The sequence below is a fragment of the Mustela lutreola genome, chromosome 4, assembly GCF_030435805.1.
Source record: "Mustela lutreola isolate mMusLut2 chromosome 4, mMusLut2.pri, whole genome shotgun sequence".
NCBI lineage: Eukaryota > Metazoa > Chordata > Mammalia > Carnivora > Mustelidae > Mustela > Mustela lutreola.
In genome coordinates this window covers 165484159-165498801 of record NC_081293.1, presented here as the reverse complement: position 1 = coordinate 165498801, position 14643 = coordinate 165484159, and the positions used below count along the sequence as shown (strand labels likewise).

General features: G+C 37.8%; 1 protein-coding gene across 4 annotated transcripts in view; it reads right to left on the bottom strand.

The window, feature by feature from the left end:
• ZNF277 (zinc finger protein 277) overlaps positions 1-14643 on the bottom strand; it is a 105023-nt gene that overhangs the window by 24805 nt on the left and 65575 nt on the right. For all 4 annotated transcript variants that reach the window (XM_059171598.1, XM_059171599.1, XM_059171602.1 and 1 more), the window contains one exon: positions 14503-14585. In XM_059171598.1, the coding sequence (XP_059027581.1) occupies positions 14503-14585 (83 nt within the window). The remainder of the gene's footprint in view (positions 1-14502; positions 14586-14643) is intronic.

Below are 14643 nucleotides of genomic sequence, written 5' to 3'. Positions count from 1 at the left end.
AAAGGGAAACCAAGCCAGCAGGGGTTTGTGCTGATTTTGTCCCTTATTCCTCAGAGGTAACCTTTATACCCTTGACATTTCTTGAGCGGCTGGAGTGTCCGTCTTACTCAGGATGAGCCCTCTGACAGCACCTGACAGCTAATGTTAATGAGAGAACTCAGGATGGAGGCTGCTATGCCAGAAAGTCCCACCGCATGCTTAGTGGCTCAGGACTTTGAGCCACATGCTATCAGCCTTACCTCAGAAAGAGGGAAGTGGTGGTTGAGTTCCACTCTGTGGTCAATGACTCAATCAATCAGTCTTAATGAAATCTGGGTAAAAACCCTAGATACCAAAGCTCAGGTAAGCTGTCCTAGTTGGGAATACTCTGCACTGTCACACACTGATGTGCCAGGAGATGTGCCAACAGATCCCTGGAGATGATGGAAACTGTGCTTAGGGCTTTGCCAGACCTTCCCCCATGTATCTCTCCTGTTGCTTCTGATCTGTATCTCTTTCTATAACAAAACTGTAGTCCTAAGTGCAGTGCTTTCCTGAGTTCTTAGAGCTGTGGGGCAGTAGGACCCCTCAATTTGTAGCCAGCTGGTCAGAAAAGAAGATGCCCTGGAAATCCACCCCCACTTGTGGCTGGTGTTAACGTAAGGACAGTCTTGTGGGAGACTGTGCTTTGTGAAGTCCGGCTTAGCTCTGGGGAGCTAGAAGTTATTGATAATAAGTATACAATGTGATTTAATGGACAAAATATTAGAATAAATAGACCAAACAACATGGACTGTTTCTCATAATGATCCTCAAAATAAGTTTACTCTCATGCCAAAGCACATTCCAAACTCAGTGACGTGCAGAGGGGTTGGATGAAGGTTGTTGGGATACAATATAGATGCCTGCTTCCTCCTCACTGGAGGGTGAAAGTTTAAGACTATCTAGAAAAACTACTCAACTCAAACAATGTTCCCCGAATGCAGTTTTTATAAGGTAATAATCTGGATTTTGTCTTTTCAGCAAAGCACCTAGAATGCTGCTTTTCTAGCTCTCACTTGGATGTAGAGCCACAGGCCTTAAAATGTAATCAGGAGGGACGCCTGGGTGGCTCAGTAGGTTAAGCCACGGCCTTCGGCTCAGGTTGTGATCCCAGGGTCCTGGGATCAAGTCCCACATGAGGCTCCTTGCTCGGCAGGGAGCCTGTTTCTCTCTCTGACTCTGCCTGCCACTCTGCCCGCTTGTGTGTGGTCTCCCCCTCTCTCTGCCAAATAAATAAATACATAAAATCTTAAAAAAAAAAAAAAAAAAAGGTAATGAGACATGTGGGTTGATACTGTCATAGAAATTGCAGAGTCCTAAACATGGATTGGATCTTGCATGAAAGTCATTTAATGCTTAGCCAAAATGACTCAAGAGAACAGCCACAAACTAGACAAAAAAAATCCCTAAAAAAATTCATTTTTAATCCCCATTTCACCTTTCCAACACCAACTACTGGTCTCTAAAGTTGTATTTATTAATCAGGTCACAATTTTTAGCATGGATTAAATTTTAAGTAAGGTGTCACCAGTTGCCTAGTCCTGATTGGATGGGTAGGTCGGGGATTGTGAGAAAATTATCCCAATAACACCTAGCAATGAGTGACATAATCTGCTAACATTTCCACAAAGACAAACTTCTGGCAAAATATATTCCAAGATAACTAAGTACAGCAATTTATTATACTTATTGCTGACAACTTGGTTAAAAGATGAAGATTGAGTACCAAACAAGTATAGGTTTTAGAATTTATTTATGACAACTAGTTAGTTGATTCAATTGTTTCTTCAAGCCATGCCTTTCAATAGACAAATACGTGTATCTCTTTGAACTCTGCGAAAGGAAAAGCATCTATCTACTTTAACCCAAAGTGGCACTTAATCACTAAGATATTAATTAAAATAAAGGAGAGGGAGGAGGAGGAGTTCTGCTCTGCTACCCTGCTGAGGATTAATAAAGTCACAGAGGGGAGCCTGGTTGACTCAGTAGGTAGGAGCATGCGAATATTGATCTTGGGGTTTGAGTTCCATGTCTGGTGTGGAGATTACTTAAAAACAAAATCTTAAAAAAAAAAAAAAGTCATGGAGAATATCCTTATAATGAGAAAAAGTTGGAAAAATCAAAAAAGGAAAGAAAAATAAAATCATTCCTTATTTTAAATCTAAAAATCTATATATTTGTAACCACAGGACTGTACATTTTATTTATTTTTAATTTATTATTTTTAACTTTATTTGTTTTTAGATTTATTTATGATTTTAGAGAGAGAGAGCATGCATGCATGAGCACCGAGCCAGAGGTGAGGACCGATCCTGCAGTGCTGAGATCCCATGTGAGCAGAAATCAAGAGTCCAACAGCTAAGAGACTGAAGCACCCAGGCACGCCATTTAATTTTTTTTACGTTTATTTATTTGTAATCTCTATACCCAATATGGGGTTCGAACTCACGACCCTGAGACCAAGAGTTACCTGCTCTACTGACTGGACCAGGCAGGCACCCCTGAATTGTACACTTTAAAAGGGTGAATTGTATTTCTGTGAATGATATCTAAATAAAGCTGTTATTTTTTAAAGGAAAAGAAAAAATCTGAAGCCCCAAGACATAAGACAAACTGAATTCCAAAGGAGATAAACCTCTCTCAGGAGGGACAGAGACACAAATTATTTCCCCTTTGAGAAAAGGAAAAAAGAAAATAGCTTAAATTTTACAGAATTTTTAAAGGGTAAGTCCCTGTGGAACCCTAGCCACAAAACGGTCCAGCTCTTTCTTTTCTACAGGTTTCCTTTAAGTTTTCAGGAAAAAGATTGGCAGTAGGGGAAAGAAATATGAACAACAGCCCATCACAAGTGAGCAGGCACAAAACCCACTTGATTTCTAGGACCTTTCTTTAGCATTCAAAGCAAAAGCCAGAAGCTGCTGGGGGAAGGATCAAATCTTTCATTGCTACAAAGCATTGGTTTTCTGCTGCTAGGGAGAGGGCAAGAAATGCTGAGAAATAAAATATCATTCCTGAGTTCTTTCTGAGTATACAACAGTGTTCAGTGGTATAAGAGCTGGATATGAAGACAGGCTCAGGAGACCCTAACCAGCAGTTTGCCAAGCAAGTTCTATAACACAGTTTTTCTTAGAACATTGAAGCAAGTTATAGGCATGTATTCTGGTATTAAAGGATTTAAATACTAAAAAAATAATAAAGACATTTGAAATTTATGGAAAGGATGGTTTTTCTTTCTAAAAGACGGAGTAGGTCTGGCCACAATCTGTTGGGATGACAGCAGGGAAAGGAGACAGCAAAGGTCCAGGGTGCATTTATTTTTTACTTCTATGAGGGGTTACAAAAGATCATCCCCTCAAGAAAAGAGATGGTGGCATGAACATTTAGGAATATTAATAGAGTTAAAACCTTGAAGAAGAATCAATCCTGGAACAGTTTAGAATTCAGATTTACTTAAGTTTTCAGCCATCAATATAAGTTCAGGGTAAAAAATAAAATAATAAAACATCAACAAAATGGAAGTTTAAAAGAAAAATAATAAATATTAAAAAGTATGTTAGATGCAGAAAAGGGTCTGTACTATTGATATAAATGAGTCACAAAGTACTAGCTTTCTTTTGAAGAGACTTGGTTACAGTACCAGAACCCAGACTGCATACCAAATGGCAAAGCCCCCTAATACAGATGGAACACTGATCAGCCTTTTCTCTTTAAGAGTGTGAACATTTGCAGCTCTTATAGCACTGGAGCTTCTGGGCTGGCACTCCTTTGAGAAACTGACATCAAGTCCTGGAGAATGGTACCTCACCTATTTTTGGTCATAAAAAGGAAACCACAGAAGTTTGTTTGGTATTTCCTGTTCCCCACACCCGCACTGTCCCAAAGGAGTAAATGAATTGAAATTAACACATAGAAGGTTTTATATTGTTTTTTGGTGAAAACAGGTGACTTGAACATTCCAGCTGGCTAAAACAAATGCCATTTACTCAGCAAAAATTTCCCAAAGGTTAACTGAAGTTTTGGTATTATACTGGGCACTGTGAACTATACCTTCTTTTTGGTCACAATCTGTAATTCAGAATTTAAATCTTTCCCACTCACTGAGAAAAAAGTTCTTATAAATTGATCAGTGAATATTAAGGTTTTAATGTCTACTTTGTAACTGATAGCTAAAGTTAATAATTCTCTATAGAAACCAATTCTTCTTAAGTCACTTCAGTCACTGGAATTACTCTTCAGTCACTGGGGCACCTGGGTGGCTCAGTGGGTTAACCCTTTGCCTTCGGCTCAGGTCGTGATCTCAGGGTCCTGGGATTGAGCCCCGCATTGGGCCCTCTGCTCAGCGGGGAGCCTGCTTCCTCCTCTTTCTCTGCCTACTTGTGATTTCTCTCTCTCTCTGTCAAATAAAATAAAATAAAATAAAATAAAATAAAAAGTCTTTTTCTTCCAAAAGCATTTTTTTTCCCCAAAAGCATTTTCAAAGCATTGATTTATCTGCAGCTCCACTCTAGAGGCTTACTTCAGATATCAGCTTTTCTAAAAACTCTTCTCTTCCCCTTCAGAAAATCCATGAGATTTTGGAGAACAGCCTTCCAAACAGAGCCAATAGCAGGTGCAAACATCAAGTGATGCTGGCAAGAGCTTGTGTCTAAGGAATGGAGACAGAGACATGGCCATGTGGCTGGATATGGTGACCAAAGTTGGGGAGAGAAACAGGCACCAGACCCTTTGGGATCCTGGTAAGAGCTCCAGGATTTTTATTCTAAATAAATTTGAAAGTATTGGAAAATTTCATTTACTGGAGTTATATGAAAATGAAAGAGTGAACGTTATATAAACTATTGAAATGGTCTTCAAATCGTTTCAAAGTCAGGAAGGATAAAAAATAACACCATCCTCTCTTGTTCTTTCTGCCATTTCTCATATCTTCTTATAGTAAGCATGGTATTTTCATTTTGATCTCACTCAGAGTTATGGTGAAGGCTTATCACTTCCTTTCTCTAATGTAAAAACTCAAAATGAGGAAATTAAAGAAAGCTCAATAAAACTTCCACCAATTTAAGGAATGGAGAGCAAGTCTGATTAACAAAGTAAAATGGAAATGAATTAATTTTGTGTAAAGATACTGACGTAGTTTCAACCACATTCAGAACAGAACTTGCCGGCAACTTACTTAAATATTTTAGAAGCCCTCTGAGCAGGGGTTAAGTAAAAATCTATATATTCACCAAAGAATTCCTTTTTAAGTGTCTAAAAGTGCTAGATAGCACCAGGAAAGACTAACCTGTCTGCCAGAATCTGATGACTTGGGTATTTTGAGTTCATGTTCGTAATATACCCATACAATATATTTAGTGTGCTTAAACAAAAACACAGATCCATATGTAGAGGCAGGAATAACTGTATTAATGCAAGGATTATCAATGACACAATACCATTTCTTAAGATAAATCAACATTTTATGAGAGCTGATATGAAGTTAACTTTGACAATAACATTAAGGATCTTAATAAACTAATGAGAAAAGACATGTCAATGGCTAAAGCAAGACAGTAAAGCAAAAAAGCCAGAAAGAAATTTCTTAACTCGTTTATGATATACTCCCACAAATCCACGAGGTTTGATGTGACTAATATTCCACCTTCTTAAAAGACATCAGCACCTCCCACCCCTTCTGAAACAGCAATGATAACAGAAACAACCATCTGCTTGCTACATAGGACAGAAAGCATTTTTCTTCTTCTTGGAGTCGCAATGAGGTGGCTTTTTGAAGGGAAAGGAAGAGACAAGAGACAGAATTAACTAGTAGAGAAAAAATTACATAAAAGTAACCATTAACAGGGAACAGACCATTACACTGAAAAAAAAAAAAAAAAAAAAGAAAAGCAGAAGGACAGAAGAAAAAGAACTGTAAGAATTAAACACATGCCAATTAGAAAAGTCTAATTTTCATTTGTACCGAAGATATGAGGGAATCTAGCATAGGCAAGAAGAGGAGGATTTTAATAATGGAAAAGTGCCTACAGGAGACTGCAAAATGCCCCCCTCTTACACTGGAAGAGGAGAGAGCACCAAGGGCATGGCTCAGTACAGTATAACTTCCCTAAGGAAGCATTTTCTTGGATAAACTCAAGGTCAGATATACCTTTATGTTTCTTTAACAATAGGGAAAACTCTGAAAACATATTATCTTCAAGTTTTAAAAGAAAATGTAAGCAGTTTAGGTCCAAAGAATTAAGAATTTACTACCTACCACTGACTTAAGATAATAAACTAAGAAATGGGATTTTTTTTTTAGATTTCATTTATTTGAAACACAGAGAGAGATCACAAGTAGACAGAGCGGCAGGCAGAGAGAGAGGGGGAAGTAGGCTCCCTGCTGAGTAGAGAGCCTGATGTGGGACTTGATCCCAGGACCCTGAGATCATGACCTGAACCGAAGGCAGAGGCTTAACCCACTGAGCTACCCAGGCGTCCGAAATTAGATTTTCTTAAAAAAAATCTTAGCAGTAGATACGAAACACTATTACTTATTTACATACATATCTATGTTCCCACTTATCCATTTTTATTCATTATAACAAAGGTCAATTTAGAAAATGTCTCTTTTGCTTACAGAAGTAAGATCAGGGGCAGTGGGGTGGCTCAGTGGGTTAAAGCCTCTGCCTTCAGCTCGGGTCATGATCTGAGGGTCCTGGGATGGAGCCCCCATAGGGCTCTCTGCTCAGCAGGGAGCCTCCTTCCTCCTCTCTCCCTCTCTGCCTGCCTCTCTGCCTACCTGTGATTACTGTCTATCAAATAAATAAAATCTTAAAAAAAAAAAAAGAGAAGTAAGATCAAACTAAATAAAGGATCTTGGTACAACTGAAAAAAAGCATGGTGCACCGGGTTTGGGAAATAGCAGGAGTCTGGAATGCTTCCCTTATTATTTTATATAGTATATAACTGTGACCTTGAACACTTCTCCTAACAATCTTGACCTTGTTTTTTCCATTTAAACAGAAATAATTTAATTGTCTTACTGGTTTCATAGAGCCAATATGTATGAAAAATGGTATGTAAATTTTTAAGTTCTGTTAAAGGAGTTCAGAGTGGTAAACTTTAGGATTGAGTTTAGTATAATTTCAGACTGGGTTTATATTTATTTGCTAAATAGAAACATTAATCTGAAGGCTAAAATTGCTCAGTGGTCATTTTAGCTAACTTGATCTCTGTTGGTTGTTAACAATGTTAAAGTTCAATGGGAAATATCATATTATGTTTGGGAAAGTTGTTCTAGATGCAATCAGAAGGAGTATGCTACAAGGGTAGGAATTATGCCAGAAAGGTATACATGTAAACTGACTTTTTTGCTTTGAAGACACTAATAGAAAATAATTTAATCTTTTACTAAAAATCTCTAAAATATATAAAGAAATGTGCCAGGAAGAAAAAAAAATCTTAGTAGGAGAACCACAATTTCATTTTGTTGTTGTTTTGATTGTGTGTGTGGGGGAGGTGGAATATATAAAGTAGCGTTAAAATAAAACATTTTTTTTAAAAAATGTAAAATTGTCATAAAATATTTATAGTTGTCATGAATGACTGCTTAAGGTGATACGATAGTGATTTTTTAAAAAAGAGAAACTTCTAGGCAGTTAAATGGATATCTCTCCTTATCCCAATTTAATTGAAATTCTATACTGAGAGCTTATGAATGCCACATCTTTTCCCATGGGCCAACTGAAAAACTAGTGCTTTTTAATACTAAGGTGTAACCAGTGATTAAAATGTCTGCCTTGCTATCTTATATCTCTTTTAACAATCAGGGAGATCTAACTATACAGTTTTATTGACCCACCTCACCAATACTTGAGGATTAAAATTCAAGTTAAACCTTTATGAAGAAGGTTCAGGGAAGATACAAAGTAAACAGGGCAATCCTTAAGAGGCATTTATTCCAACAATGAAGATAGATTTCTGAATAACAGTAATTGAAAAGCCAAATAAAATCGTGTATTAAGAGAACTCTGAAGACGTTATTAATTCTTACAGGTGGCATCTGGAAGCTTTTTTGGCAAATGTGGCATTTAAGCAATATCTTGAGGGGTATTTTATTTATATAGGTAGAATGGTGGGGTGGCATTCCTGGTTGATGAAACAGAGTCCTGAAAGTACCTAACACATTTGAGTAAATGTGAGACAAGTAGTGTTTCCACCAGACTGCATTCTCTACAAGGGCAGGAAGTATGGCCCATTTCATCCACTGCTAGAACAACAGCATTTAGAACACTGGTACAAGATAAATATTTATTAAATAAACTGAACACTGAGTAACTGAAAGATAAAAGACACCAGAAATGCAGGCTTAGCTCATAAAATCTTAAGAATATGTAGATGATAAAGAACACTGCAGGTTTTGGCAGAATAAAATTATCTGCTATATGTTTTAATATTAAAATATTAAATTATATTAATATTAAAATTCTGGAGGCAATGTCAATTGATTGGAGAGGTGAGTCCACAGGCAAGGTAAGATAAAAGTTATGAAGATTACAAAGAAAAGTATGAAAATGGGGGTCAGAAGCGGAACTGACAGGAGTTAAAGATAACCCTAGAAATCTCCAAATTGAGTGACCAGAAGAATGTAATGGTGGTACCATTACATAAGCAAACAGGCAAATCATAAATTTTAGTCGAGAAAGCAATAAGTTCAGTTTTAGGCACATTCAACTTAAGGTGTTGACTGGAAATCCATATGGAGACATTTAGTATAAGGAAGGAGAGTTAGATTTGGGGTTTAAAATTTTCTTTTAATTTTTAAAAAATTTTTAAAGATTTTATTTATTTACTTTAGAGAGAATGAGTGAGAGAGAGCATGAGAGAGGAGAAGGTCAGAGGGAGAAGCAGACTCCCCAAGGAGCTGGGAGCCCAATGCGGGACTCGATCCTGGAAGTCCGGGATAATAACCTGAGCCGAAGGCAGTCGTTCAACCAACTGAGCGAGCCACCCAGGTGCCCTAGATTTGGGGTTTAGAGGTAAACCAAGATGAAAGCTGTAGATGAACTCAATCAACAGGTATTTATTCTGACTGCCTACTCTGCACCAGCACCAATATTTGAGCCTTCAGTGTAGTGGTAATAGTTATGACATGAGTGCACAGTCTAGATGGGGGAATGATCTTAAGAAACTTATACATACCCATTGAAGAAAAAAGGGGCTAAAGGGCCACTGGAGGATATTAAGGCAGAATGATGAGATCAAGGAAACATGTTTGTTTGTTTATTTCAACAATTATTTTTAAAAAGATTTTATTTATTTGAGAGAGAGAGATTGTGTGTGTGCGACAGGGGGAGCAACAGACTGAGAGGGAGAAGCAGACACTCTGCTGAGCTGGGAGCCTGATGTGGGACTCAATCCCAGGACCCTGGGATCATGATCCCCTGAGCCAAAGGACAAAGGCATGACCTAAGTCACTCAAGCACCCCCATTTTTATTTCTTTTTAGAAAGATTTTCTTTCCTTTGAGCGTGGGGAGTTGGGGGGTGGGTGGGAAGGGACAGAGGGAGAGACAGAGAGTCCCTGAGCGTGGAGCCTGATGCGGGTCCTGAGATCATGACCAAAGCAAAAACTAGTCTGACGGTCCTTACCCGACTGAACCACCGAAGTACCCAAGGGAACATTTTAAAGAAGAAAGCTAAAGAAAAGAAGGTATACAAACTATTAAACTCTCGAGAATCTTTCCTAATCTGCAGTTCCTTTCTGAGCACAAATTAAAAAAATCAAAGAAGTGTTAAGTAGGAATCAAGCTTTTCAAAAAGAAAACTGGGAACACACACAAATCTCACAAATGTCACAAGGAACCAGTGAGGTCTACAAGAAAATGGAAAAAGAAATATGGTTCTAGCCTTACATCTGCTATGGTAACCTGAAGTGAATTCTTTAGATTCTATATTGTCCAACTACTCACATAGAAATAGGAATTTTTTAAAAAATGGGGGAAATACCAACATGAACTTAGCATATATTGAGTACTACTTAAGAACATTTAAAGAAGTGGCAAAGTCAATTTGAACTCAAATCATACAGAAGTATTTAACTAAATGCTTTATTGAGAGTTTCAAATGAGATGGGAAATATCAAAGAATATAATCCATATGTGAGTTACCATTAATGTAAATCGGAAGAACAAATGCCACGTGAGTTCTCCAGTTTGAGCGTCCCTCCCTCATGGACTTGAACTGAGTTCACTTAAACATGGATTACATTATATATCCAGTATCATAATGTAACTTAATTGGTTTAAATTACATTTTTCAGAAGCTAGATTGAAACTCTGATGAAGAGAAATTCTTTGATAAAATACAATGGCAAATAAGAAAAAAACTACCAAGCTGTGGCAGAGTGGGTGACTTAACCCTCTGGGTCTATGATTCCCCTCCTGCGAGTTCTTAGAGGGAGAATAAGGACCAAGGACCAAGGGCATAAATCTCTTCCCAAGTTCCAATACATGATGACAAAGCACCTTTTAGGAATGGTACACCAATTCATATTCTTGAAAGTGGCTGAAAAAGTTTTTGTCCTTGATGAAAGATAAAAGGTATACTATTGCTTTTGCTCAGAATTGTTTCATTTGATTGTCTGGACTTCTTTCCGGAAATGCCTGTTACTGATAATGTAGAACTCATTATACATAAAAGAGAGATATCTTGTCATCAATGCAAATGAACATCATCCACACCAACTTCATGCTTCCATAGTTTAGAGCATAAAACTGATGAAATGCTTGACTGCAAATTCAACCTGTCTTCCTGCTATTTGGCAAATCTTTCCTTGTTTGATCCTCTCGCCATGATTCCCAGAAGCAGCCTATTGTAAATCTCCTGTTTTCCCTAAATTCCAATCCTAGCCTGAATCCCTTCCCTATACAGATGTGTCAAACGCTGAGCATCCAAAACAGAGCAATTCCCAGAGTCTAGAATAAGAGTAAGGCATACGGGAAGCTAAGTACTTACTACTAGACTGGCACGGCACTCTTCTAAAAGGCACACATTTGGTTTAAAGCCCCATCTTGCTTCTTGTTCACTATGTGGTCCTGGGCAAAAGAGTCTTTCTAGGACAGAGTTTCCTCATGAAGAGAACAGCATTTAAATAGCTACTTCAGAGGGCTGACGTGAAGCAAGGACCTAAGACAAGGAATGGCATATGGGTGGCTCTTAGTAACTGCTAGCTTCTTTCCACGTCTTCACGTTGTTCTGCTCTTTGCCAGAGTTGTCAGCGTTAAGTGGATTTTTACACAGCTATATTTATCATCTTTTCTCCACTTCACTCCCATAGACAATAGGGAGACATCGATAGATCTTTATCACTAAAAAGTCAATGTTCCACAACTTAGCTCCATCTCATCTCTCTAAATCCATCTCCTACTCCTCCTCCAAAAATCTTTCTACCTTAGCCAGACTGGATTTAATCAAGTTTCCTGACATCTTGAATACTTAGATCCACATGCATTTTTCCCTCTCATTTTCACAACTCTCCAATTGCCCAAATCCATTTCACTGTTAGGATACAGTATTATCATTGTTATTCGCAACCTTTATTGAGTGCTTTCTATGTGGCAGATACTGTTCTAAGTATATTACATGCAATATCTACTTCATCTTCACAAACCCTATAAGATATTCTATCATCTCCAGTACTGAGACAAGAACACATATTTGCCTTTTTCCTCTAGAGTCTATATACTCTCCTAATCACAGGAGCCATGCCTTGCATTTTTTCCTTTGTATGATTATCTAGTTAAGCAGGAATTCAAGAATATATACATATATATTTCACATTTTGTTTAGCTGCCATAATACTCACTTTCATCAAATCTATCACTTTGTCAGACTATAAAGTTAGTAAGAAGGTATGATATGATTTAATAAGAAACACACATTTGGGGTACCTGGGTGGCTCAGTGGGTTAAGCCACTGCCTTTGGCTCAGGTCATGATCTCAGGGTCCTGGGACTGAGTCCCACATTGGGCTCTCTGCTTGGCAGGGAGCCTGCTTCCCTCTCTCTCTCTGCCTGCCTCTCTGTCTATTTGTGATCTCTCTCTGTAAAATAAATAAATAAATAAATAAATAAAAAAAAAAAAAAAAAAAAAAAAAAAAAGAAACCCACATTTGGTCTTTTTCCTTGCACATAGCTCCTAAAGTCCTAAGTGTTCAGAGCTATAAAAAGTGTTTTTTGATATGTTAATGAGTGACTTTTGGAAAGCACACAACTAACCTAAGGATGTGAGGGATGCTGCCAGTGGAGCCAACTGTGTGATTAGAGGGTTACAATTTTCAGCAACCCCCTTCCTACCTAGGAGAGAGGACAGAGACTGACAGTGTTCAGTTACCCAAGGCCAATGAATTAATCAGTCATGTCTCAGTAATGAAGCCTCCACAAAAATCCCAAAAGGACAAGCTCTGGAGAGCTTCCAGGTTGATGAACCAGAACGCCACCATGTGCTGTCTTGCCGGGTCCCAAACTCTACAGGGACAGAAACTCCTTTGCTTGGGATCTCATCCCATGTATGTATCTCTGCATCTGCTATTGATTCATATTCTTTTGATATCCTTTGTAGTAAACTGGTAATGTTGTTAGTAAACTGGTTGCCTAGAGTGAGCTGCTCTGGCAAATTAATGAAACCCAAGGAGGTGGGGGTCACGGAAACCTCTCATTTATAGTCCATGGGTCAGAAGCACAGGTAGCAACCTGGACTTGCAATTGGCATCCAAACGGTAGGGCAGTTTTGTGGGACTGAGCCCTCAGTCTGTGGAACTGGGTACTATCTCTGGGCAGATAGTGTCAGAATTGAGTTGAATTGTAGGACACACAGCTGGTTTGGAGAATTGCCAGTGGTTTAGGGAAAAAGAAAACAAACATGCTGAAATGGGTGTCAGAATCTTAAAAGATCACCTAAATTTTAGAGATGTAATATTTCTGGGACTGTATCTATCTGCTGACATACAGTAAAGATTCTGTGTATAGAGTAATAGCAATGGCTGAAGTAGTAGGGTTTGATATAAAGAAATCCTTGGGGCACTAGGATTATGTCAGTTTGATCATTCTTGATTAAGGCCACTGTGAGCAACAGTGAGAAAACCCAAAGCAATAAAAAATTATGAGTAAGTACAAGCAAATAACCTCCCCCTCCAAAAGACTGCAAATTCATCCGTGTTTTGTAGATTGCTTAAGACACTACAATAGAGAAAGAAGAAAGACTTTAGAAGTCCCGTTTCTTTACTGCGTTTGTTGCCATAGTAAAAGCACAACTTTTTTGACATATAAATCAACATTCTCCTCCCTGTGTGAGAAATAATCATTTGGAGTGTTTACAAAATATAAGGTGCTTCAGGAGGCTTCCTTAAATCCTATGACACTGATGGATTATTTTCTTTTTCCATGTCTTGAGAATTTAGCAGAAAACAATGAAATCACAGCTCTCTGTCATAACATTATTTAGCCAAATCCAAAGACACAAGGAATATTTAAAGGTAACCACTAAAGGAGGAATAAGTCATTTTCAAGTAATAGTTGAGGTTAAATCACAAATAATGGAAAACTGTAGATTTTTATTTTTTTAATTATTTATTTATTTTTTACTTTAAATGGAGGTGGGGGAAATGATTTTTTTTTTAAAAGATTTTATTTATTTATCAGAGAGAGAGAGAGGGGGAGAGAGCGAGCACAGGCAGACAGAATGGCAGGCAGAGGCAGAGGGAGAAGCAGGCTCCCTGCTGAGCAAGGAGCCCGATGTGGGACTCGATCCCAGGACACTGGGATCATGACCTGAGCCGAAGGCAGCTGCTTAACCAACTGAGCCACCCAGGCATCCCAAAACTGTAGATTTTTAAATAAAATTATTAACTTTAAAAAAAGAACAAATTTCTGTTCAACTTATTATGAAAATAAAAATGTTCATACTTATATATGTTGTCACCCTTTTTAAAGACCAAAAATGCTGAGAGTTTCAAATTAGCTTGCTTATGATTAAAGCTGAAAATGAGAAAGGCTACTATGAACAAACCATATGCTTAATTCATAAAGGGGTATAAAAGAAGTGCATAGCACATTCCAGTGAAGAGGAGAAAAAAAAAGTTAATTAATTCAACTCAATTTTAGCTGAGGGCATTTTTCCACGACTGCTGAACCCTAGCATGTGCCAGGCAGCTAAAATTACACTAAAATGTGTAAGCTTTGTTGTTATTTTAGAGATAATCCAGGAAGCCAAACAAAGTAAAAAATTCTCACTGCATTTTTAACATGAACGCTTTAATCTTCAATCAAGTGTATACTTATCTTCTGTTTTAAGATCTTTATGTATTACCTCTTTTGTGTATGTTTGAAAGTTGTGTATGTTTGAAAGTTTTCTCCTCTTCACTATAAAAAGTGAAAACAAACAAAAAAGAACAAAAGTGATTTTACATGTATTTCCAAAACATTGTTCATCCTCTAAAACCATTCTTACCAGTCTCTCTTTCTGAAGTTCTTCTCTAAGTAGTCGATCTTCTGGTAAAACGTCACATAACAAAAAGTAATTGTCTTGTTCTTCTGTTGAGAGATTAGGAGAATAAATAAGGTCTATGGCCCTACCACCCTGAACCCACCG